Source organism: Zootermopsis nevadensis, unplaced genomic scaffold (genome assembly GCF_977971745.1).
Source record: "Zootermopsis nevadensis isolate Lab colony 2312 unplaced genomic scaffold, Znev_1.0 Znev_ptg000003l, whole genome shotgun sequence".
Taxonomy (NCBI): domain Eukaryota; kingdom Metazoa; phylum Arthropoda; class Insecta; order Blattodea; family Termopsidae; genus Zootermopsis; species Zootermopsis nevadensis.
In genome coordinates, this window is record NW_028259135.1 from 3,941,444 (window position 1) to 3,963,521 (window position 22,078).

The window sequence follows — 22,078 nt, forward strand, 5'->3', positions numbered from 1 at the left end:
CTCGGCGCATACATTAATACCAACTTCAAAATCAATCAATTGCTAGACGTTGGCAGCATAGGTGGCATAGTTAATGCTGTCAAGTATCGGCGGGAATAGCCTGCCATTTATTCACAGGAAACGATTTGGTGGTAGTTATAGCAACAGCCACTGCTGAGCGCTATAGCGATGTAGATATTTATTTCCCCCTATCCTCCAATTGTCATCACTGGAACGACTAATTTTACAAACCTGAATGTCTTCTGGCACACAGCATGCCATGCACTTTGGTAACATCTGACTGACGTTTCAGCGTGATGGCGGTAGTAAGCACTTCTGAAACGTCGTACAATTTCTACCAGACACCACAGTTCACTCACCATGGCGAGAACCTTAAATCACACCTTTGCAAACACCACCCTTGGTAGCGCAAAATAACTGCTTTTAAAAATGTTTATGTGTTCTGTTTATGGAACTGCATATACAACATATTGGTAAAATGAATTTACACTCACTGGTGAATAATATATTCATTAAGCACCCACTACAATAAAATGTGCTAAATACTGCAAAACCAGGAAATAGGGACCTCACTGGCATTAAGGCTGCTATAAAAATGTTAGTACAGAAACACTTAAAATCTGAACAAAAGTTACACTTGGAGCATTTTACAAGGAATACCACAGACCACTTTTCTACCTTACCAGTAGGTGTAATGGATGAAGCTACACAAATCAATAATGCGCAAAATACGAACTTTGGAAAAGCTAAGTAGGAGAAAGAAAGCACAGAACAAAATTAATATATCCCAAGAATGTTGCGATTTCAAGAAAGGTATAAGATTAACTTTAAATCAACTTTCCAGAAATTGTGTATTTGTTTACATTTAGGTACACTTTTCTCCGAACTATGGAAACTATAATATCGACATTTTGTATAAGCACTACCTACGTGTAAAATACTTCATAAATAATAATGTATTAATGAATAAAAATGCTAAAGACATCAAATTTAACACCTAAAATTCCTGCATCTTAAGTAGTCTACTTACAAACCACATACAATAAGAGAAATATTAGCTTTATTCATTTTAATACACAAGTTAGTCTGTTTTATCAAGCCCAGTATCTCCAACAGTTGCATCAAAATCATCACTCCTGTCTTCAATCTTTTATCAGAAAAGTGTACCTTCAGGCATAATTACAAATTAAAATAATATTTTTTAAAATTTAATTTTAACAGTGCAAAAATAAATTCAAAATTTTATTTCATGGTTGTTATACATACAGAAAAGTATAATTTAGTTGTAAAAAGTTAGGAAATTTATCACTACCCATCAATGGCAAAAATGTTTTTAAATATTAGTCTTGAGAATAATTTCTGTACTGATAAAACTATCCTAGTGCTCTGAAGGAAAATGCTATCATACTAACAAGTGAATTTATTTCATTGTTGGCATTCTGTACAACACACAAATGTCATACATTAAATACGTCTTGAACTTCACACCTCTATTTTATATCGACATCGTTTTGTGCTTCTTGCTGAAATAACTGGGTTAAGAAAAGCTTACCATGGCATTAAACCAATGACAGAGTGGGCAAAGAAATAGGAGTATTTTAGTGTATTCTGGTTTATGACCAACTTGTGTCTCTTAAGATTAATTATAACAATACTAGGCAACAAGCACAGAAAAGAACTCCTAGAACATTTTTTGGAACATGAACAATATGTCCCACATTTATTTGTCTAGACATTGTTTTACACTCAGTTACTTTGTCCACAGACATTTTGTCAATTTTTTTTTTTAATATTCATGTGTTCATTGTGCTTATTTCGAAGATTATATATTCTTGGCATAGAATAGTGACAATATCTTATGATGATGAAAAGGAAAGAATAAACTACTGCTGACTACTGCAGTTTTCTAACAGCTATTTGTTGTCACAAAAATGGTGATTATTTAAATTACCAAGTAGACCCTGAACAGTAAAAAATTAATCAGTTCTAACCCTTTTTAGAGTGCCTGCACGTATGTTCCAGCAATTGAAGAATTTGACACAAGCAATATACCTGGAACTTAGTACACAGTGCATCATGATGGATTCTGAAATGAGTGTATTGAATGCAGTATGGATACTTTCTAACCCATTCTGCAAGACTGCTTATTATAATGAAGTAAATTTAAGCCTGAAGCCATTATACAATGATGACAGTTTTTATACTGAAATCCATATGCTCCTTGCTTTATCATTATAACCAATACAGGAGTTACAGCAAACCTTCTAGAAAGTATATACCCTGATGTTGAAGATCTTGTTACACAGAATCCACTTACTTAAGATGTCCATGAGGAGGAGAGCAGTATCAGCACGGTTTGGACACGACATGTGGAATGTATATGAACTGGAGCTTAATACATAGCAGAGAACAACTAACGAGGTTCAAGAATGGCATTCCAAAATTCAGAAAATGGATGTAACTGATCATGCATCTGTTTAGGAATTTCTGGAACATACAAAAAGATCAAAGAGAGAATATGAAGTTCTGATAATTCAGCCTGAAACTGGTCACATGAAAGTGAGATATCCCACAAGAAATTTTATGAGATAAACCAAAGATAAACTGAAGGGATTACTGACAACTATAACAATTACCATAAAACAACAGAACTGATATGTAGCAATGGGGAATCAGCTACAAAATCAATCTCTACTCTGAAAGTTACATAAAAGGAATTCTTAATTCTTTTACCATCAAAATATGTAATTATATTAAATCACTGGACAATTTCTCCATCAGGTATTAATAAATTATAGTTGTGTACTGGACAATAAGAATACACATGTACAGTAATAGATGTCTTTCCTCTTATGTTTTATATTACAGGATGAGAGGCCACACTGTGACCCAATAGACATAACACTGCAATCTTGTGAAGAGAAAAAAGTTCAGTTGCAATTGTAATCAGTGGGACTTGTTGTGGACTTAAAACTGAACAAATATACTATGGGACAAATCACTTGTCAGATGAAAGAGCTATGGACACAAAATAAACAAGACCTAAACAGAATTGACAAAACATTACGTAGACAAAATGTCCATGGACACATCTGGGATTGTTAAATCATCTCTCTTTGATCCATATACTTTCCTTCCCAGTTTTTCAGACTCTTTAATCTGTATTCTTCCCTCAGAGAATGAGAATAAGTTTCATTCAAAATGGGCAAAATAACTGAGACACTTATTCCAAAACTGATTTCACCCACTCAAGTAGTTGTGAAAGGAAAGTTACAATAACTGAATAACAGACAACTGCTACAAATGAGCATAAACTTCTGTAAAAGAGAGCATTTTTGTTATTAAGTGCTGAAACAGATTGGCTGAAGAAAAGAGAAAAGTTTTACACTGACTTTTGTGGGTGCCCTCATAAACAGCATTAGATTAAGCATTTTATATATAAAGTGTTTTGGAGCTGAATGTCTCAGCTATTCTGTACATTTTAATCTGTAGGTAAACTGTACTATGACTTACATCGTTCCTTCAGCTTTTCCGTTAAACTTTGGATTGTGCAATTCCATTACCAGTTTATTCATGACCTTGAGTTGGCACACAAATTTAATCGGTTTATACGTCTAACAAATTTTGATGCTTCAATAGCTATCATCCAAATCTGTATTATGTATTACTACACATGAAATACTGTTTATGGTCTAGACGCCTGTGTTATAATACTAACACGAATAAAAAAAAGTATAAATTTCTATAAAACATTACTTGTTGCATGGTCCTGTTCTAAGCAACACTAATTCAATGGGCTTTCTAGCTGCAAAATAACTAAAACAAAGTCAGCAGTCAACATCAGTGTGCCAAAGAAACACAAAATAAACCTGCTACTGAAATAGACTGTGACATTCTTATGATAATGTATTATAACATTATTATTATTATTATTTAGTGTTCTGTCTGACGACAGGTCCATATGAACAGGATCCTTCCATCCTTTTCTCGGACTGGGACCTGTTCATATACGTTCTTGGCAGATGATCCAGAAGTGGTTGGCCATTGCCTTCTTCTGTGTGTGAATGGAGTAATTGTTGGGATGCCACGGAGAAACCGGGGAAGCCCCCGGAGGAAAACTCCGTGTTGCCTAGACCACGGCCTTGCCCAACACAAGTTATAAATTCGGGCACCGCCGGGAATCGAACCCGAGACCATGTCTCACACACAACAGATCATCAAGAGAAGTAGCCAACACTGGCCATAATAAAAAGGAGCAATAAGTTGATAATGGCATGAGAATAATGCACTCTCGACAACAATATAAAATAATCCATATCAAGAATATTAGGTGGTTTTCTACGGTGTGGCCAATCAACCAAGAGAAACAGATTCAGGATAAAAATTCCACCAACCATGTAATGTAAGTTTTTAATGTGATGAATACTTTAATGCATTTATATACTGACTACAGTAACTTTTACATATTTATTGAAAAACATATTTACATATTTCATGTGTGGTCTACATGTTATTTCGCAAGATTTAATCCCTGTACTACAGGGCTGCCGGCCAGGTTTTAACTACAGAATTAATGGTTTTTGCATGGCCAGCTGAACCATGTATAAACTGACACACAGCCAATCAAGTTTAGTGTGGATATAACGAACCAGAACAAGAATTATAATTCAAAACATGTAGCTCTAGTAAAGAATAATACCGTCCAACCTTATGGCAAAAACCAAGTTGAATATAGTACACTGCTTTTGTTGTGTATGTGACAGAATTTATTTCATGAAGTGTTCTTACCAATTTGGAACCTTGTAAAAGAAAACTGTGACTATGATGAAGTGGACAATATGCTGTGAACAAAAAATTTTCATTCAATGAAGTTAAAAGAATGTGAGAATATCTCACTTGTTAGGGCCTGGCAGATAACAAGGGTTAAGCACAACTGACAGTGTTACTGCAGTCAAAATTTGGGTCCAACTGTGAGTAAGTAAAGTAAAGTTTGTCCCACTATACACCATGTAGGCGTTTGGGGTGAGTGGCCAGCATCACGCCCCGGCCGGCTTTACCCCCGGTAAAGGACCCCGGTACCCACTGTAGAGGCTGGGTGGGCCCCAGAGCCGGTCTGGACGCAGAGGCTAGAGGAAAAAATCCTCTGCCCCCGTCGGGGATCGAACCCCGGTCGTCCAGCCCGTAGCTAGTCACTATACCGACTGAGCTATAGTGATAACAATAAACTAAACTTGTCAACAGCTGTCTGAACAGAATTTAAATTTGCACACATATCAAGGTCATGAACAAATGACATGATGTCTTAATTCACCCATTCTTGCTCCTCACCAATCTTCACAAAGTTGAAACTCTTACATCCACCAGCCTCAATAAAAATTCCAAAAAAACTTTGAAACATAAATTATATAAAACTGGCATACCAACTAAGGAAGTTACATCTGGCAACATAAAACTTCCCAGGTTGAACAGGAATTGAATGCAGGTATTAAAAAGTGTCACTAATTATAGTTAAAAAATTGCAGAACAAAAAGGCACTACTGCTCTTTAAATAAGGCACAATTTGTTTAAAAATAATAAACTAAACAACATTCCTGGTAAATTTTAGTTCCAGATTGAATAGCATGTACAAAAAACCCAGTCTCATTTATTATGGATGACTAACCCTTTTTTCATGCCTGAAAGAACACAAATGAAGAAAATTCAAATGTTTCTGACCATACCTAATGCAGTAAAGGCCATTTTGTAGTTATCAGAAAAAAATGCAACTAGGTGGCATGGTAAGTTTAATACAGGTAAGGCCAGTGATGAGAAAAAGTAATGAAACCTGCTAGCAAAGTAAGCATGTTGTGGAGAAATGAATGTCATTTTTGAGATCAGTAGCAAACAGCATTAACTTTTCTTCTGTGGAAAGCCCTTCCTATACTATGATTGTATTTGCTTTATATGTCAAAGGGTAAGATCAGCAGTTACTTTCCACATTTCTTCTGCGAGTTCTTGGCAAGCTCATGGTCACAAATCCAGAAAATTCGCAATTCTGGGTACAATATTGTTGTGGGTAGCCACCTACATTTGGACATTTCAGCCCACATATTTAAATTGTTTCTGCAGAAACAAACTTCATACTACATATCAACTTATACACAGAAACAAAGCTGTATATGGAGAAAAATTAAGCAGGAAACTTCATTTGAGGATTATTTAGAAACCGCATTCTAAACTCAACTATGCTTTATTTTCATCATTCAGTTTGGTTTCTGTATATGTGATATTAACTATAAGGACAATTTAAATATCTTGACTTCACCAGCTGAAGTTGTTCATTCTCTATAAACAGACACTAAACAATATGAAGAATGATTTGGAAATATCCTTCTGATAGAAAAACAAAATACATGAGACAAGGTTCTTAGGGGTGTGATGGTGATGTTGGTCTTTGGATTGTGATAACATGTGGACTTGTAGGTAGATATTGTTTTGGTGAAACATGCTACCCCCATTTCCATAACTGAAGGTGGAGCAAGTCTGTTCCTCCAAAGTGCTGAAATCTTCCTATAAGTCCACATGGCATTACAGCCCAGAGGACCAACATCAACAAAATAAAAATATATTTTAATTATCACTCAGTATTCGGGCTTCATGCCGCAAAACATATTCATGAAACAAGCCATCTTATTATAAAAGAATGGCAAAGCAATTGTTATATTAACACTTGAAGCTTTAATAAACAAGAAAACAATGCTTCAAGGTTTATAATTCCTTCCACCATTCTTCAGACAACATGCCTCACTGCTGGCATTCATACTTAAACCACCACAGGGCCAAATCTTATTCATAAAGGAAAAGTGTACCCACATGTCAAACCAAGAATCAGGGCACAATTGGTTACATACAGAACATGAACACGAGTACCTACATCATGAAACTATAACCAAACTTTCAGATACAGTGAAAATCAAAACATAACTGTGATCATTATAAAATCCCAGTAAAATGTGCACTTCAATGCCCTTCAAATCTAGAAGAGACTATAACTTCAAAAAGTCAAACATTTGTAAAATATCCTAGTTACAAATTTTACAATAAGAATATAAGAGCTACATCCCACGACATACTTTCCTTCAACATTTATATAGTAAAGAATGTATCCAGATTTAAGGACACCCCTTGGTAACCTTAACACAACTATCAAGTATTAAATAATACTAATAATTATTTATAACTTATCATCTGATTCTACTAGGAACATCAGATTGAGATTGTTCACAACAGCTTCCATAATATCAAGATATGGTGGAAATTGTCCAAGGTATTCAGCCACACTTAACCTCAACAGAAGCTGATATAAACAGCAGCAGACATATACACAGAATTCTTTCCTGGCAACAGCATATTCAATACTGTTACCGGCAAAGCTCACAGTGCGCAGACCTGCAGTTAAACTTTACCTCATTTCTGATGAATTTTCTTGTCAGAATTATCTGTTGATAAAACACAATTTTGTGGTTATTTCATGAATCATAAAAAATTTCACAACCAAAGTAAACATTTTCTTTACTGCAAACACAAGAACTGTATCATTATCCCCAGTCAGAACCTATGCAAATTCTATTCTCATGTCAATAAATGTAGGTGTGGAAATGGGTTCATCACAGTACATTCCTGAAAGGACTTCTGTAACAAACAAAATATTTTCATTCTGGATGATAAACAATTTATTGCTGTAAGCCAATGGTTGAATTACATATTTTAGGTACCTATGTAAATCCTTACTGAGAAAAATAAGCTTATATGGCAAAAGAAAAAAAGAGTACCCCCAAACAACAGCTTTTATACAACAAAGTTCTCTAATTATCATCCTGATCGCATTCGCGACTTATGTGGCCAGCCTTGCCACACCTGTAGCATGCCTTACTGGCTGAATTGGGGCAGTCACGAGCGATATGCCCAGGCTTGTTGCAACTGTAGCAGGATGGGCCTGATGTTGCGGGTTCTGGGCAATCTCGGGCAATATGGCCGGTTTTGTTGCAATTGTAGCATGATGGATCACTGGGGCTTTGCTGACAATCCCGGGCAATGTGTCCAGCTTCATTGCAGCGGTAACACCTATCTTGATCCTCCTTACACTCACGTGCAAAGTGACCAAAGCGGTTACATTTGTAACATTTCTGTTGGCCTCCACGGCGTTCATATCCTCCTCCACCACCACCACCACCACCAGATCCTCCTTCTGGACATTCTCTAGCAAAGTGACCAGTGCGATTGCACCTGTAGCACACACTAGAACTCATATGGATGTTCTGGAAACAAAAATATCCGGGCAGCGCTATTAAAAACTATGCATTTAATTCATACTTACCTTTTAAGTTTACACATTTAGTATTTACTTCCAAATGAGAAAAGTTGGGTTAGTAAAAACTGTGCTGCTTTTTATTAGAACTTACAAGATACAAAAATGGAACTTCTGTGCTTATAGCTGTGATGCTGACACGGTTTCTAGCAGGTAGCGTCGAAGGAAGTGTTTCAAATGTAAATAACGTTTTAGTACAAGATAAGCGTTTAAACTATGAATTTTGGTATGCAATTACAATACTATATAACTGTGCGTTGGCATCACTGCCTGCGGAAATTCATATACAAGCCCATATATCAGCTATTAAAGTATATTAGCGTACAATATTCTTCTTTCTTTGTTTGAAAAGTGACAATATGTACTTACTTGTTATTTCAAAACACTTAAGATAATACTCCTCGTAGTCCACTGAAAGGTAGCGACAAAACAAGAACGAAAAATAATACCTTCAGAGCACGTGCAAATGTCTTCACCTGTAGGTGTGCGTTCTATTTTAACTTCCGATCAAAGTCGAGAACGATGCGTTAACTATCCCTGTGCATAAGTTGCTGTAAACTGCCACCAGAATTCTCTATCAATAACGTAACCTTACAATGTTCTCTAAAGTATTTGTGATATTTTACTATATTCTCAATCTAATTCCAAACGCACATATTCTGTTGTTTATTTAAGAAGAGTTTCACACATGTGATATAACAGTCTGAAACATTTTAATCCCCAACATTTTAGACAGAAGGCTGGAAGACAAAATATTCTGAACGAAATCTGACATTTTCATGGGGCACGTACGGAAATTACTAAATATATGCTGTTACTTCTAATAAACGCTGCACCTTTCATTAAAGCATAGAATTGGCATACAGATCATTTCCATCTGATAGGCAGCTGAGATACGAATGAGGTGAATGTGCAAATAACGCTTTTATGTTCAACAGGAATTAAACGACTACCAACGCAAATATCTGCATTTCTGTAACTTATTATTGCGAGGCCGCCAAAATGTTTGTACATGACATACAGATATAATTATTATTTAGTTTCTATCTAAAACCTTTGAATGTGACAACAAGTAATGTGTATTCATACGCTGCTGATATGGCAGCCGTTATAATCTTCCACGGTGAGCCTACACATAAATCAAATGAAGATCGGATGAATCTAATTAAATTAAATTTAATATTGCAAAAGTTTAAAAAGAAGTGTAGAATCATGTTAGATTTCATGTATATCGAAATTTTAACGACCAGTTTAAATGAGAATAATAATTCTCTAAGCTTACCTGAAATAACTGCAAAGAAAGTTGCGTGATCTGATTTATTTAGCTTCCTTGGATAAATGTAAAAATTTGCTGCGTTGGATTTTAGCTTACTTCGATAAACCTTTACTGGTGTATTAATTATTTGAAACGATAATTAGAATCGAAGGTAATTTCCTGCGAAATTCAAAAGACTCCGGATAAAATATGAGCCCAGAGGACTACTTATTCTGACTTTGGATCCTGAGTGATATTTTTGTTGTTTTTATCAACCTTTCAGGCAAATGTTTTACGACTGAGGGCACAACTTTCTTCCACTTCAATCGGGTAAAAATGCAGTAAGTGAAGTTGGCAGCGCTGACAATCCGCCAGAGCCACCAACTGACCCACATTATATCGCTTCTGACTAGCAAATATAACCTGACAGTAATATAGTATTGCTCTGTTGCCACATTAATAACATTTTTGACGATCTGTCACAATATATTTCATGGTCCTTACACTTCCGCACAGCGATTACAACAATTACACAGGTCGGGATAGCTGTTTTCCATTTAATGTCCACTTGTGACTACATATATCGCTTACTTTATGAATAATTCTTCATTTTGCCCACACAATGAATCTTGTATATTTCGTAGGCCATTGATTCTCACAGTAAACCTATGTTAATCTATTTACACATTATAAACATCTAATAAGTACGCAGATAACGTAAATGAACAAACATAGGCCTACATGGCTCCTATTTGAACACTTGACAGGATCATGCGACTCATTGGTGGTTCGTAAAAACAGGCTATCCACACATTCTTTTCAGAAACAAAAATAACGTTCAAAATTATTAATATAAACATGGACAGAAACGAAGTTGGAATAAGGACAGTCATTTTATTTTTGTTGTATATAGTTATATTTTGCAAAAAAAAAAAACACCCCCAGAAATGCCTCCTCTCTGACTACAACAGGCACACACATGCTTGTGCTATTTCACGCAGACCCATTAACTTCTTCAGGTTCATTGTCGGAACCATAACCGCCAATTGACTCAATTCGAAAATTCGTCGAGCTCATAAAACGAGACAGAGCATTGAGAGGTAGACTTGTCCAGCTAGTCAAAAAATTTCCAACCTTTTGTGGTTCACTGCCGTACCCACAAGATACAGCTGTTGGACCCTAACGCGAGCCTAATTAATCTAATCTACACCTCCGTCACAATACAATAATATATGATACATCATTCGAAAGTGTACTAAAATTAAAATATTTGAGAAATAAATTAGCATTTTTTTTTGTCTATTATCAATTTATGCTCTACTTTTAGAATAGGACAGTCTACTAATTTTACTTTGTATAATTTGTTTAATAGGGACAATGTTACTGTATTTTTACGTTGAAAATCGAAATATGCAAGCATTACATTATGTAAAAGGCCTATAGTTATGCGCAGTAGCGTAGCTGTAGTTACATTATTGTTATGTTGGCTGCATATTCCAATTCTTCACTGAAAGAACCTTGACCGTTACCTTGCTGTACAAGAAGAAGTTCGTACGTCACAATGGAACCAACAATCTGCAGGAGAGGGCAGAAAACTTATTAATGAGGAACTTTTTAAAGATTGGATAAAATAAGGCGGCTGAGAGTGACAGCTGATCGCGCAGAGGCAGAGCTGTAAGAATGCAGTGATGGGAACTTGAACTTGTCACGCTAACGTCTTTCAACGAATCGTAGTATCGATTATCAACAGGCCTAGATATTTTTATTGTTATCACATTATTTATGACTACGTGCTTGTTACTGTTGGACTTCCCTTCTATAACACATTTAATCTCCCATTTCTGCATACATTATATTTCCTATTAGTAGAGATTATACTTTGTCAGATAACTTTACCGTTTCACACAAATAAAAAATATTACATATAAAACTGTTCGGCGGGCCTACGAGTATTTTTAATTTATGTACAAAATATCCCTGGTCTAGCTCGAGTTAATTAGTTGTCGCCATCAGATGGCAAGCCAAATAGGTAAATATTTCGCAGAGCCGCTACGTTCTTGTTTTGTACAAAACTGATTTTAAGAAACACTGCCAACATAAGAATTCAAAATACCTCACTCGACATACGGTACTTTTCTTTTTCGAAAAAACTGTAGTCACAGAACATTTCAGCTCTCTGTATTAAGTATTGCTACTTTACGCCCATCGGACGAGGTAGTACTGTTGCCATGTTAATATCAATCATGATAAAAATTTAAACGACTATAAAGCAGACACAGGCGGGCTTATGGACAAGCCTAGATAGATATTCATACAAAAGAGAGTAGGATGAGGAAGACAGGTTTACCAGTGTCATTTGTAGATTACAACAACACCTGGAATATGTACACAAAATTTTCAAACAATCATTCATCACACCACACGTTGTGGTTTACTTCTAAACTCACCGTCAGAATTAAACGTCTGTTTAACGTAATGAGGCGGAATCCAGTGAGTGCAACCTCGTCCGTCGTCACTCGATCGATGAATCGCTCTACCTGTCGGATAAAAAAGACATGCATGTTGGATCGCGTAGCGAATGATCGGCAACACAGTCGGCTGTTATATACACAATTATCGCCCGTGTTCCGAATTGTCAACAGCTAAACAAACGCTAGTGTGCATTTGTTTTTGGAAAATAACAATGACAAATGCATTTAATGAACATTAACGAAGACTTGCTTATGGATACATATCAAGCTGTTTAATATTTCTCAAAGTAAATGTGAGTTTTGTGGGTTAGCAAAGCGCGTCTAATTTCTTGTTCGTGTTTCTCTGATGCATCTGATACGAAGACGAGAGAAGTAATTTATTTTGTACCCCAAATAATCTTAATGAAAGCGACAACAAAACTCGTTCATCCATCAGATACAAAGAAACGTTTTGAAGCTGAAAGGTACTTACGCATTTCTAAGAAAGTATATTTATTTATTTATTTAGTGTTCTGTCTGACGACAGGTCCATATGAACAGGATCCTTCCATCCTTTTCTCGGACTGGGACCTGTTCATATACGTTCTTGGCAGATGATCCAGAAGTGGTTTGCCATTGCCTTCTTCTGTGTGTGAATGGATTAATTGTTGGGATGCCACGGAGAAACCGGGGAAGCCCCCGGAGGAAAACTCCGTGTTGCCTAGACCACGGCCTTGCCCAACACTAGTTATAAATTCGGGCACCGCCGGGAATCGAACCCGAGACCCCAGGATTACAAGGCCAGCGTTCTAACCGCTAGACCACCGTGGCTATAAGAAAGTATACCCAAAAATAAGAAAAGAAAGCTGACATTTTATATACGACCCAATTTCGTGGAATAGGTCCAGTCTCTGAAACGTCTTTATGTAGGGTCTCCGCTTCAATTTCAGTATCAGCGTCATACCTCGGCGTTGTAGGTGCCGGCAGGTACCGCGTAGAGGACGTCCCTTGGTTTCTGGCTGACCTCGTTCACAGCCGCTGCGCAGAAGCACATCGAACTTGCTCGGAACAGCAAATATCCAAATGAGTAGAAGAAATAGATGTAGCCGTACAAAGTCTTTACGTTCCTGCAGAAAACAGGCGCTTGGTACATTTTCATTCACATATGTCCGTCGTGGCAGTTCTATCCCGCCATTAGAGTACTTCCCACACGTACCAACCTATCTTCCTTTTTATGGATAACAAGGTTTTTATTTAGGCACTTACCGTGGGGCGTCAGCCCTATATAAAACATTTGGCCTCTTTATGCTGGTACTCAAAGGTACGAGAATCAGTGACCTAGAACTCTTCTAGACGTTGCGACAACAAAAAGTTTCAAACCAAATCTAGAAAGGCGTACGAAACTTTGGTTGGGAAACCTGAAGAAGTCCACGTGGAAGGGCTCAGCATAGATGAAAGGTTAATATTAAAAAAGGATCTTAGGAAACAAGGGCTGGCATTGGTTAACTGGATTCAACTGGCTCATGTGAATACGGTGATGAGCTTTCGGGGTTTCCATAAAAGATGGGACTGAGTGTACCATTTAGCTTCCCAAAAACTCTGCTCCATGGAGCTAGTTACTTCATGTAGAAAATCTTCGCATACCTAATTTCGCCACTTTATTCGGCAGTGCTACCACACCTCTTTGTTAACACTTTCGGCGCGAAGATAACTATAAGACAAATGCTTTATATTGTATGTTTCCGAAAGTTATATGAACTCGGGTTGGAAAAAATTACAGGTAAGTTAAATTAAAATGTCAGACGACAGAAAGGATTACAGTGGCGTTTTGAAGATAGATAGAAAAAACAGAATAAGGCAGTTTCAAAGCGACAATACTTTTCATTTGTAGTACGTAGAGGTATTTCATTTTGTCTGTTAATGAACTGCAGCGATAAAGGGGGTTTAGGGCGTTTATTAGGAACCCTGTTATCGAACTAGGTCTGTCCGTCCGTCCGCTGATTTAACTAAACTAATCAATACTACGCTATTTGACCCATTTTCGTAAAAAAAAAATCGACATGGGCATTATGCCATTGGATATATCACGATCTTGGAAATTATATTTTTAATTTACGTGACAACAGGACCAGCTTTACCGCCATGCTGCCTTATCATACTCGGAGAATAATCTGTCTCAATGCCAAAGGAGGAGCTTACTTGAGGCTGTTGAACAGCTGAAGGCAGATGAAGTAGAGATCACTGGCGAGGCACAAGAGCACGAGGTGCGAGATGTGTTCATCAACTGTTCGCGTCAGGCAGCAAAGGTTGTCGTATAGTTGGCGAGCCTCACGCCAGAACTTTAGCGGAGCGGCCTGAGGACGATCAATACAAGCGATCGCCGCCATTACAACTGGACGCTCTCTCTTCAACCCCATCTAGTGCCGAGGTTAAGAATGAGTAGGAGCTATACCGTCAAGCGCCTACATGGCGTGTAGCGAGACAGCTTTACTTTTACTTTTATCCGTTGTATAATACATATCAAATGATCAAATTACATCACACATTTAGTCCATAACTTACCGTCGTCGTAATGCGGATTTTTAAGTAGACTCACCTCCAGGAATACAACTCATCGCCCTGATGATGGAGACAGCACGGGCCTCTGAAACGTCGGCAAACTTCTACCAAACCACTCACCGCTGTGAGAACCTCAAATCCAAAATATCAAGTTCCTACCGTGGTTTGGATCCCACGTTAATCTCTAGGTCCCCTCTGGCAGCCATAGGATCATCACCATCATTGTTACTAACATCCTATCACTGAGGACGATATAAAATTAAAAATTTGAGCAGTGGGTACTTCCATATAACAAAGAACCCTGCTATCCAGGCGAACAGAAGCCAGAATGGCCAAAAATCTTACCCGAAGGCAGAAACCATGAAGACGTACTATACATTAATATCATTTAGACATACTTTCAGGAGGCCCCTTTGAACCTGACACATTTTTAGAGGATTTATCAGCTGTAATTATACAGCGCAGACGCAGTAGCGAACTTACACGAGTCGGCCCGACTGAATGCGAGTGGACGTCGCTTCTTTCGTCTGTCTGTGCGCCAGCAACAGTGTCACTGTTTTGTACTAAGATTTAGTGACGCGGACACAGACCTACGGCGCTTTATTTTTTATGTACGTTCTTCACCAACTTCTTCACTGCCTTCTAACCGGGTTTGTTTTTATTGACTGTAAAATAAGTCTTTAATTGTTACAAGTCAAACATAACCTACATGTAATGACCAGAGTTATGAGTATGTAGCTTAAGCATAATTAGTTGCATTACAAATACGATACCTACAGTACTATAATTGTGTTTGCAGTGTAATAAACTATTTATTCCATTAATCTTCATGTTTCAAAACACAGTACTCAGTCCCAGTTCAGCGTTCAGTTTTGGTGGCAAACAAATGACTACCACCAGGGGTGGCCAAATAGTTTTACTCGGGGGTCGGATGAGGCTATTTCGAAATGAGAGCGGGCCGAAGGACCCCGTGTGGAAAAAATTACAGATTTCAAAGAAGTGTTCAATAGAAAATTAATTGGTGCTGATTTGAAATCTTGCATATGGTTAAAAGGGGAATTAATATTATTAGTAATTCATTTGGACACAATATCCTGAACCCTGATTGCGTTACTCTCCATGTCCTCCATACGTCACAAAGAAGATAAATTTATCGTGAACTTTGTTGTGTGGCTACAATAATGGGCTGTTGCGTAACTGAGTTGTTCTCTCTCGTCTTTTCGCAGTGAAACAGAAGTTCTAAAAATATAAGCCTGCCTTCTCTTGCTATACAGAGTGTTGCAAAAGTTCTTTCGTCGTTTGCACTGAGGCACATGGTAACTAAACTTGCCGCTCCATTTTCTCAGCCTCTGAGACGTTATAAGCTTGAATAAGTCAAGTCCTACAGCAGCAACGGAACTGAATCCCCCCGGGTAAGGGTTAGATCGCCGAAGTAGGGCACCTTCTCTAGTAAGAAACTGTCAGTGTTTCTAGGGTAAGTTGAGCTCACATATCTTTCATATAAATTCAGATCCACTAACCAGCCGCGATGTACCGTTATTTATAAGATTTATTCTCACCTTGCCTCTCACGGCACGAAGTCCCTCGCCGAACTGCAAGAACTTCTCGGTGAGCGCCATGCTTACGAGGGTCACATACATGTCCATGTAACTCCACGTAAACGTGGCTAAGAAGTTTGAGAGCTGCAAAAGCAGGGACTTCCACAGCGCGTACTCTGTCATTTTGAACGCCTGTTCAAACCACGAAGTGTAAAACGCCCGTACCACGTCCAGTCCTCCGGTAGAACGAGGCAACGCGCGCAGCAGACAGGAGTACAAGGCCATCAAATGCTCCACTGAACAACAGGCAAGAAATGGATTTGGAGGTAATTTAATTTCGCTGTATCAACTTCAAATAGGAAATGGGAAGCTTTGAGAGCATGCAGTCATGGCTATAATCAGTCAGGACAGCCAAGTTATCGGCCGAGATTTTCAACAGAATAAATCCAAAACAGGACACGGGAGAATTACTGCCGAGCTTGTTAAGTCTCAAAAGGTAAATTTATTTTTGGACATGAGCGCCATTACTGGCATACATGACGTGTCAGAAGATGAGTGTACGTACGACAGGGCGGAATGCAATGCTAACCTGTTGAGGCTGTGAGCATGAACGCAGCACAGAATTTACAACGGCGCTCGAAGTTCCTGGGGTAGCCATAGTCTTTGAGCATAGTCTGCTCCACAGTCTGCCACTTCGACACCAAATCAGGCCATTTAGTTGCCAGGCGCAGGTAGAAACAAGTTGCCAAGAAAGTGACAGCGAAGAAAATGGGCGGAGCTGGAAATGTCGGAATCAGAAACATTTCTCGTCAGTCAACGTGGGAACAAACTCCGAAGTGAGTATGATTAACCCTTTAAAAGCCAAGTGTTATAACAATAAAGGTACTTGTGGGTTATCGGGATACATCACTTTAAAAATAGGTTAGGTTAGGTTAGTTTAGGTTAGGTTAGGTTAGTTTAGGTTAGGTTAGGTTAGGTTAGGTTAGGTTAGTTTAGGTTAGGTTAGGTTAATGTGTGTGGATAAATGACATATACTTGAAAGTTATTATATTTTATTTCAATAAATGACAACTAACCTAACCTAACGTAACCTAACTTAACTTAACCTAACCTAACTTAACCTAACCCAACCTAACCTAACCTAATCTATTTTTAAAGCGATGTGTCCCGATAACTCACAAGTACCACAATAAATAAATATATATTTTACTTTTATTCTTTCATATCATTATCAGTGTAGACAGGGATAATTTCCTTACACAGCATTAACTAACTACATCTATGTAATGTAAAGTGTTATTTTCTTTGAGATACGGACTAAATTCTTAAATATTATTTAAATAAGTTCCCGTTTCACAGGGTTAAAGCAAAATGGATGTCACGTGTCTCTGTGTGTAAGCATATTTGCGTGGATTCAAATTACTTTTGGCACACTGGACACGCCCTGTCCTCCACTTACCACATGCAGAATATGTGATATGATCGGCCACGACTAGTTCACGGACGCAGACACAGAGATGACAAATGATGCCGACGAGGGACAAGAAGGTGTAGGCTACCCTGGGACTGAGCCACCGGAACTGGAGGGTCGAGGCGTCGTAACCCGCAAGGCCCGATACTGGCATCAGGGCGAAGCACTGTCCTGCCACCAGCAAGGGGCAGAGGGCACGCTGGAATGAATTGTTGGCGCCCGACATGGTGAATACTGTGAGTTTCGCTTGTAATCGGGGATAGAGTAACTTTACAATCTGTAAATATCGTCGTAATGGTTACTTCCACAACCATCTGCCTTCACCTTTATGGTATATTTCTTGAAGCAGATCTGAAGTGTAGAATGAAAACCGCCCGATCACATACTACTATGACAAACTTGCCGGAGTAACGCTGGACTTTCGTGCCAATTAACAATTCCACCATTAAATTGTAATATTTGGTGTAAAAATTGTTCAATTTGTCATCACTTATTATGACATTTTCAGTTAAAGCGGCCAAATTTCTTATCATGAATTCGAGTTGAAACAATCGAAACTGTCATAATCCACCGTAGCATACGACCAGTATTTAAAGCGTATTTACACTACGATTTGTCACACTTGTCACATTAAAGTATTTGGTTTGAAAACAGTTAATTTTTTCACAGACTGTACTATTTGAAATGTGAGGTCGGTAATGGCCACATCGTAGTATCGTGTTTAGAGGCGAGCTGCATATTTCACTAAACGTTACCAATTTTCCAAATTAATATCACACTAATTGGAGCGGTACCAGAGTTATAAGTCACATTTAATAAAGACCAATGTGGCGTTCTCTACCATATTGATTGAATTCCTCAGTATTTGGTACAGGTGAATAGATCCCTTTCCGCTGCGGCCGTTTTATCCGGCAGTAAAAAAACCCTGTACCCACTGGATAGGAGATTCGATGAGCCCCGCAACCGGTCTGCCCCTTGTAGTGTAGAGAAAAAAGTATGACGTAATGGGAATTGAACCCTGATCATCCACCACGTAACCTATTCAGTTTTATGATCTGTGAAAGCTATCCAACTCCCCTTACTTGTTTAATAATCCTTGAGCATAGTCGTTAACGCGAGGATAAACTGTGCACGATACAGTGAGATGGCGCATGATAAGCTGATACGCTGTCCAAACGCACTCTGAGGTCCTAAAACGTCTATATTGCGTTTTTGGCCGCTGAACTTTGTGAATTGGAACTTCGGAGCGAGTCACTTACAGTCCACAGATCAGGAGAAAATCCCTGCTAGGAATTCGATATATACGCGCATGCGCAAGATTTCGCGGTGAGTGACGACCGATCCTAAAAGCATTCGTTTCACAACCACTGAACGAACAACAGACGACAGGCTTTCATGTGTTCTAATGGGTATAGCTTTAAGATTACCTCACAGTGGCACAGCGATTTAATCTAGAATATTATCGCAACACCCGCAGAACACATTAGAGGTGCTCTCACTACACGCTACTCTTAACGGCTTGATGTTTTCAGTCTGTGTAGTAGCGTAAAACTCTGACGTATCAACACTTCCCACCAATAGCAGCCCTCTATTCCACCAGGCAGTAAACATTCCCCCCGCACCGCACCAGAAACAAATTCCCTCAGCAGGGTTTTTCTCGTGATCTGTGGACAGTACCATAAGTTTACTGGAAGGGATGGCAGCAGGCAGCGTACAGTACACTCCAAATAAAATATCATCACGGTATGCAACACAGGAAAGTCGATTTCCCTACACTACACATCACTAGAAAATTAACACTGCAGAGAGAATTATATAATTTTATCTTCTTCATAACTCTTCGGCCCTCTTCCAATTCTTCCACTCCTCACAGACGATCGCTTTCTGATTTATCACTCGATTCATCACAACCGCTGCTGCTGTCCACTCCATTATCTTCAATTATATATATATTAGTGACAAAGCGTGACCTCCTTTGAAAGCGTGACGAGAAGACACCTAAAGTGTTAAAACATCACAAAGAATTTAAAAGCGTGACTACGCGTGACGTACTGTAACGGCGTGACCAGATGTGGCCATAAGTGGCGAAACGTGACGAATATTTTCAAAACTTTACCTAATCTAACAAACTAACCTAAAATAACTAAACCTAACCTAAACTAACTTAACAAAACCTAACCTAAAATAACCCAATTATAAAGGGTTTTTGACGACGGTAGTTTACACTTAAAATTATTCTTTGTCAGGACTTTTGCCATCGTCTGTTCTTTAAAATCACGACGTTTCGGAGGCTGGTTCTGTGTCCAGTGACAAAGAATAATTTTAAGTGTAAAGTAACCCAACTTATCCTAACCTAACCTGCCGTAGCTTCATCTGACGCATTGAAAATTATCAACAATTAACCGAACCTTACGTAACGTAACATAACATAAGCGTGCCGAAGCGTGACTTAGTAACCACGCGTGCCCAAGCGTGACCGGCTTTGACCTCGTGACAAGGGATCATCATGTGTCGAAACGTGACGAAGATTTACAAAGCGTGACCAAACGTAACCAAGCGTGACCTGCTATAAAGGAGTGATGAGAGGTCACCTTAAATGTTAAAATATGATGAAGATTTGATAAGTGTCTAAGCGTGACCAAGCGTGACGACCAAAAATGTCGAATACCCTCCTACAATAATTTGGTAAAAATGCAATGGTATTAAAACTACAAACAGTTTTAATCCTACAAACGCACACAGTGGGTTACAACAGCACATTATCAGCATTATAAAGATATGGCTATCAGCCTGATAACACCACATTCTGTTATCATGATTCTCAACAGCTCTATTTGTTGGCACGAAGGTGAAGCTGCCACTGAATCCGTTTACCTTTACCTCAAACATCGTTCATTTAAGTTTCCATGTAATTCCTGAATACCGCCAACCAATCGATTGCTGCAATTAGAGCTGCGTTGAGTTTCGAGGTAAGAACATATAATTTAGATTAGCTTCATGCTTCAGCGCATTAAGTGTGTTTCGATCGACCCAATATTTGTTCAAAGATGAAAACTCCTCTGCCCAATCCGCACTCTGAAGGTGTCGTAAGAGGTCATGCAATGAGAATCCCGTCGCATCTGATGGTAAATGGTCAGCTTTTCCAGTTACCAAACGTGGCTCATGTTCTCAAGATAAGTGGTTCGATGCTTGGCTAGAAGTCAGCATTCGTTACTGACAGACTCATGTTTTTAGTCCCTTCAGGCAAAGTCTACGTTATGCCTTCAAATAGACGACTCCTGTTTCCTTTAATATTCTTTTGAATTCAACATTCACAAATATCTTCCATTTCAACAGTATATATTATGCTACATATGCAATAATTATTCTGTTGGGACATTTTACTCGCTAAAATAAAGAATTAAACGGGTTATGGGATTCTTTCCTTGGGAGTAAAGCAGCTGGGGCGTGTGGCTAATCACTTCCATCTGGTGCTAAGATTAAGACTGCATGGAGCTACACCTCCACTTCCCCACACTTCTGCATGGTTTGGTGTTTAGTTAAGCGTCAATGACAACTTTAACGCAGCAGTTTAAGAGACAAAACATGCATATAGAGAGATGGAAAACTTCCCGTCTGTTCACTTTATGAACTTCATCCAAAGAATTAATAACAACTTTTTATTTTTAATATGAATAAATGAAGACTTACATGTTGCTGCAACTAACATGATGCCAGCGACCACGTGCACGTCCACAAGGTCTCCTTGACGTGCTACCATTCCGAGGTGAAATAGGACTACTTGGTCGAGAGGTTGAGGGACTTGAAAATAATGACGAATGCATAACTGAAGAACGCCAAGAAGCACAAGAGGACTGAACTTCCAGACTGTGAGGCGAAAAAAATTAATTCTGTAAACATTTACTTTTGCAAAACAATTATTAAGTATGCAGAGACATTTTGAATTCAAATGTATTTCTACACATTTAACTACAGTTCACAAAGTGTGACAATAGGCTGTGCTGCTGTTTCTGCCTTTAAAAATGTACTACTTCTTCTTTAGAATAAATATTTTTAATCGTAACACTTTTTCTGTTAACTTCAGTAACTTTTTACTTCTTCCTAAAACGTCTTTAATCTGTTAAACTATTCTGTGTAGTATAATGCTGTATCAAACAAATTATATAAATGAAAATATGAAACATTTAAGCATTACATTACATAAGTAGCAGTAACGATAATTAACTGGCAATTACGAAGAACCAGTTATTATGTACAATTTGCAAGTGGCGATTCTGAATAATTCACCTGATATTATATACTTCTACTGTAACATACATATCGTACTTAACAATACATAATTTGGTATACCACGAGACAGGCTGAAGAAAGTTCATGTTTGGACACAATCCTGACTCAGTTCAATCCATGTCAGTCCAGAATGGATTTAACGTCTTCACCACTCCGAGAACCTCAAAA

The 22,078-nt window shown here is 38.2% G+C and overlaps 2 protein-coding genes and 1 long non-coding RNA gene across 7 annotated transcripts; 1 reads left to right on the plus strand and 2 right to left on the minus strand.

Annotated features, from left to right (window-relative positions):
- Positions 1 to 1,685: 1,685 nt before the first annotated feature.
- Positions 1,686 to 8,869, minus strand: LOC110838216 (uncharacterized). 3 transcript variants are annotated; one of them, XM_022081218.2, is made up of 2 exons: positions 8,717 to 8,869; positions 1,686 to 8,297 (listed from the first exon to the last, which is right to left on the minus strand). In XM_022081218.2, exon 2 carries the CDS (start codon positions 8,286 to 8,288, stop codon positions 7,845 to 7,847), a length of 444 nt encoding a protein of 147 aa, XP_021936910.1. In that variant the 5' UTR covers positions 8,289 to 8,297; positions 8,717 to 8,869; the 3' UTR covers positions 1,686 to 7,844. The 3 variants fall into 3 exon arrangements, with proteins under 3 accessions (XP_021936910.1, XP_087196127.1, XP_087196119.1); XM_087340001.1 differs by having other exon boundaries at positions 8,797 to 8,814; XM_087339993.1 differs by lacking the exon at positions 8,717 to 8,869 and adding an exon at positions 8,442 to 8,599.
- Positions 8,870 to 10,139: 1,270 nt separating this feature from the next.
- On the minus strand, positions 10,140 to 17,846 carry LOC110838215 (gustatory receptor 5a for trehalose). Of its 2 annotated transcripts, XM_022081215.2 has the most exons (7): positions 17,609 to 17,846; positions 16,739 to 16,927; positions 16,171 to 16,445; positions 14,252 to 14,406; positions 13,017 to 13,179; positions 12,050 to 12,139; positions 10,140 to 11,177 (listed from the first exon to the last, which is right to left on the minus strand). In XM_022081215.2, exons 1-7 carry the CDS (start codon positions 17,844 to 17,846, stop codon positions 11,070 to 11,072), a joined length of 1,218 nt encoding a protein of 405 aa, XP_021936907.2. In that variant the 3' UTR covers positions 10,140 to 11,069. The 2 variants fall into 2 exon arrangements, with proteins under 2 accessions (XP_021936907.2, XP_087196105.1); XM_087339979.1 differs by lacking the exon at positions 14,252 to 14,406.
- LOC110838218 (uncharacterized) lies at positions 15,134 to 21,683 on the plus strand. 2 transcript variants are annotated; one of them, XR_015532482.1, is made up of 3 exons: positions 15,134 to 15,261; positions 15,838 to 16,985; positions 17,509 to 17,644. It is a non-coding gene; the product is annotated as an uncharacterized LOC110838218 (long non-coding RNA). The 2 variants fall into 2 exon arrangements; XR_015532481.1 differs by lacking the exon at positions 15,134 to 15,261 and adding an exon at positions 21,305 to 21,683 and having other exon boundaries at positions 16,866 to 16,985; positions 17,509 to 17,856.
- Positions 21,684 to 22,078: the final 395 nt, after the last annotated feature.

What these genes read in the sequence shown, in the direction of transcription:
- LOC110838216 (XM_022081218.2), bottom strand. Translation starts at nt 8,288, where the DNA reads ATGAGTTCTAGTGTGTGCTACAGGTGCAATCGCACTGGTCACTTTGCT.
- LOC110838215 (XM_022081215.2), bottom strand. Translation starts at nt 17,846, where the DNA reads ATGTCGGGCGCCAACAATTCATTCCAGCGTGCCCTCTGCCCCTTGCTG. An exon ending in CATGCTCACAGCCTCAACAG is followed by an intron (nt 16,446 to 16,738) that starts GTTAGCATTGCA and finishes CCTGTTGTTCAG; the next exon opens with TGGAGCATTTGATGGCCTTG. An exon ending in ACAGACGTTTAATTCTGACG is followed by an intron (nt 11,178 to 12,049) that starts GTGAGTTTAGAA and finishes CCTCTCCTGCAG; the next exon opens with ATTGTTGGTTCCATTGTGAC.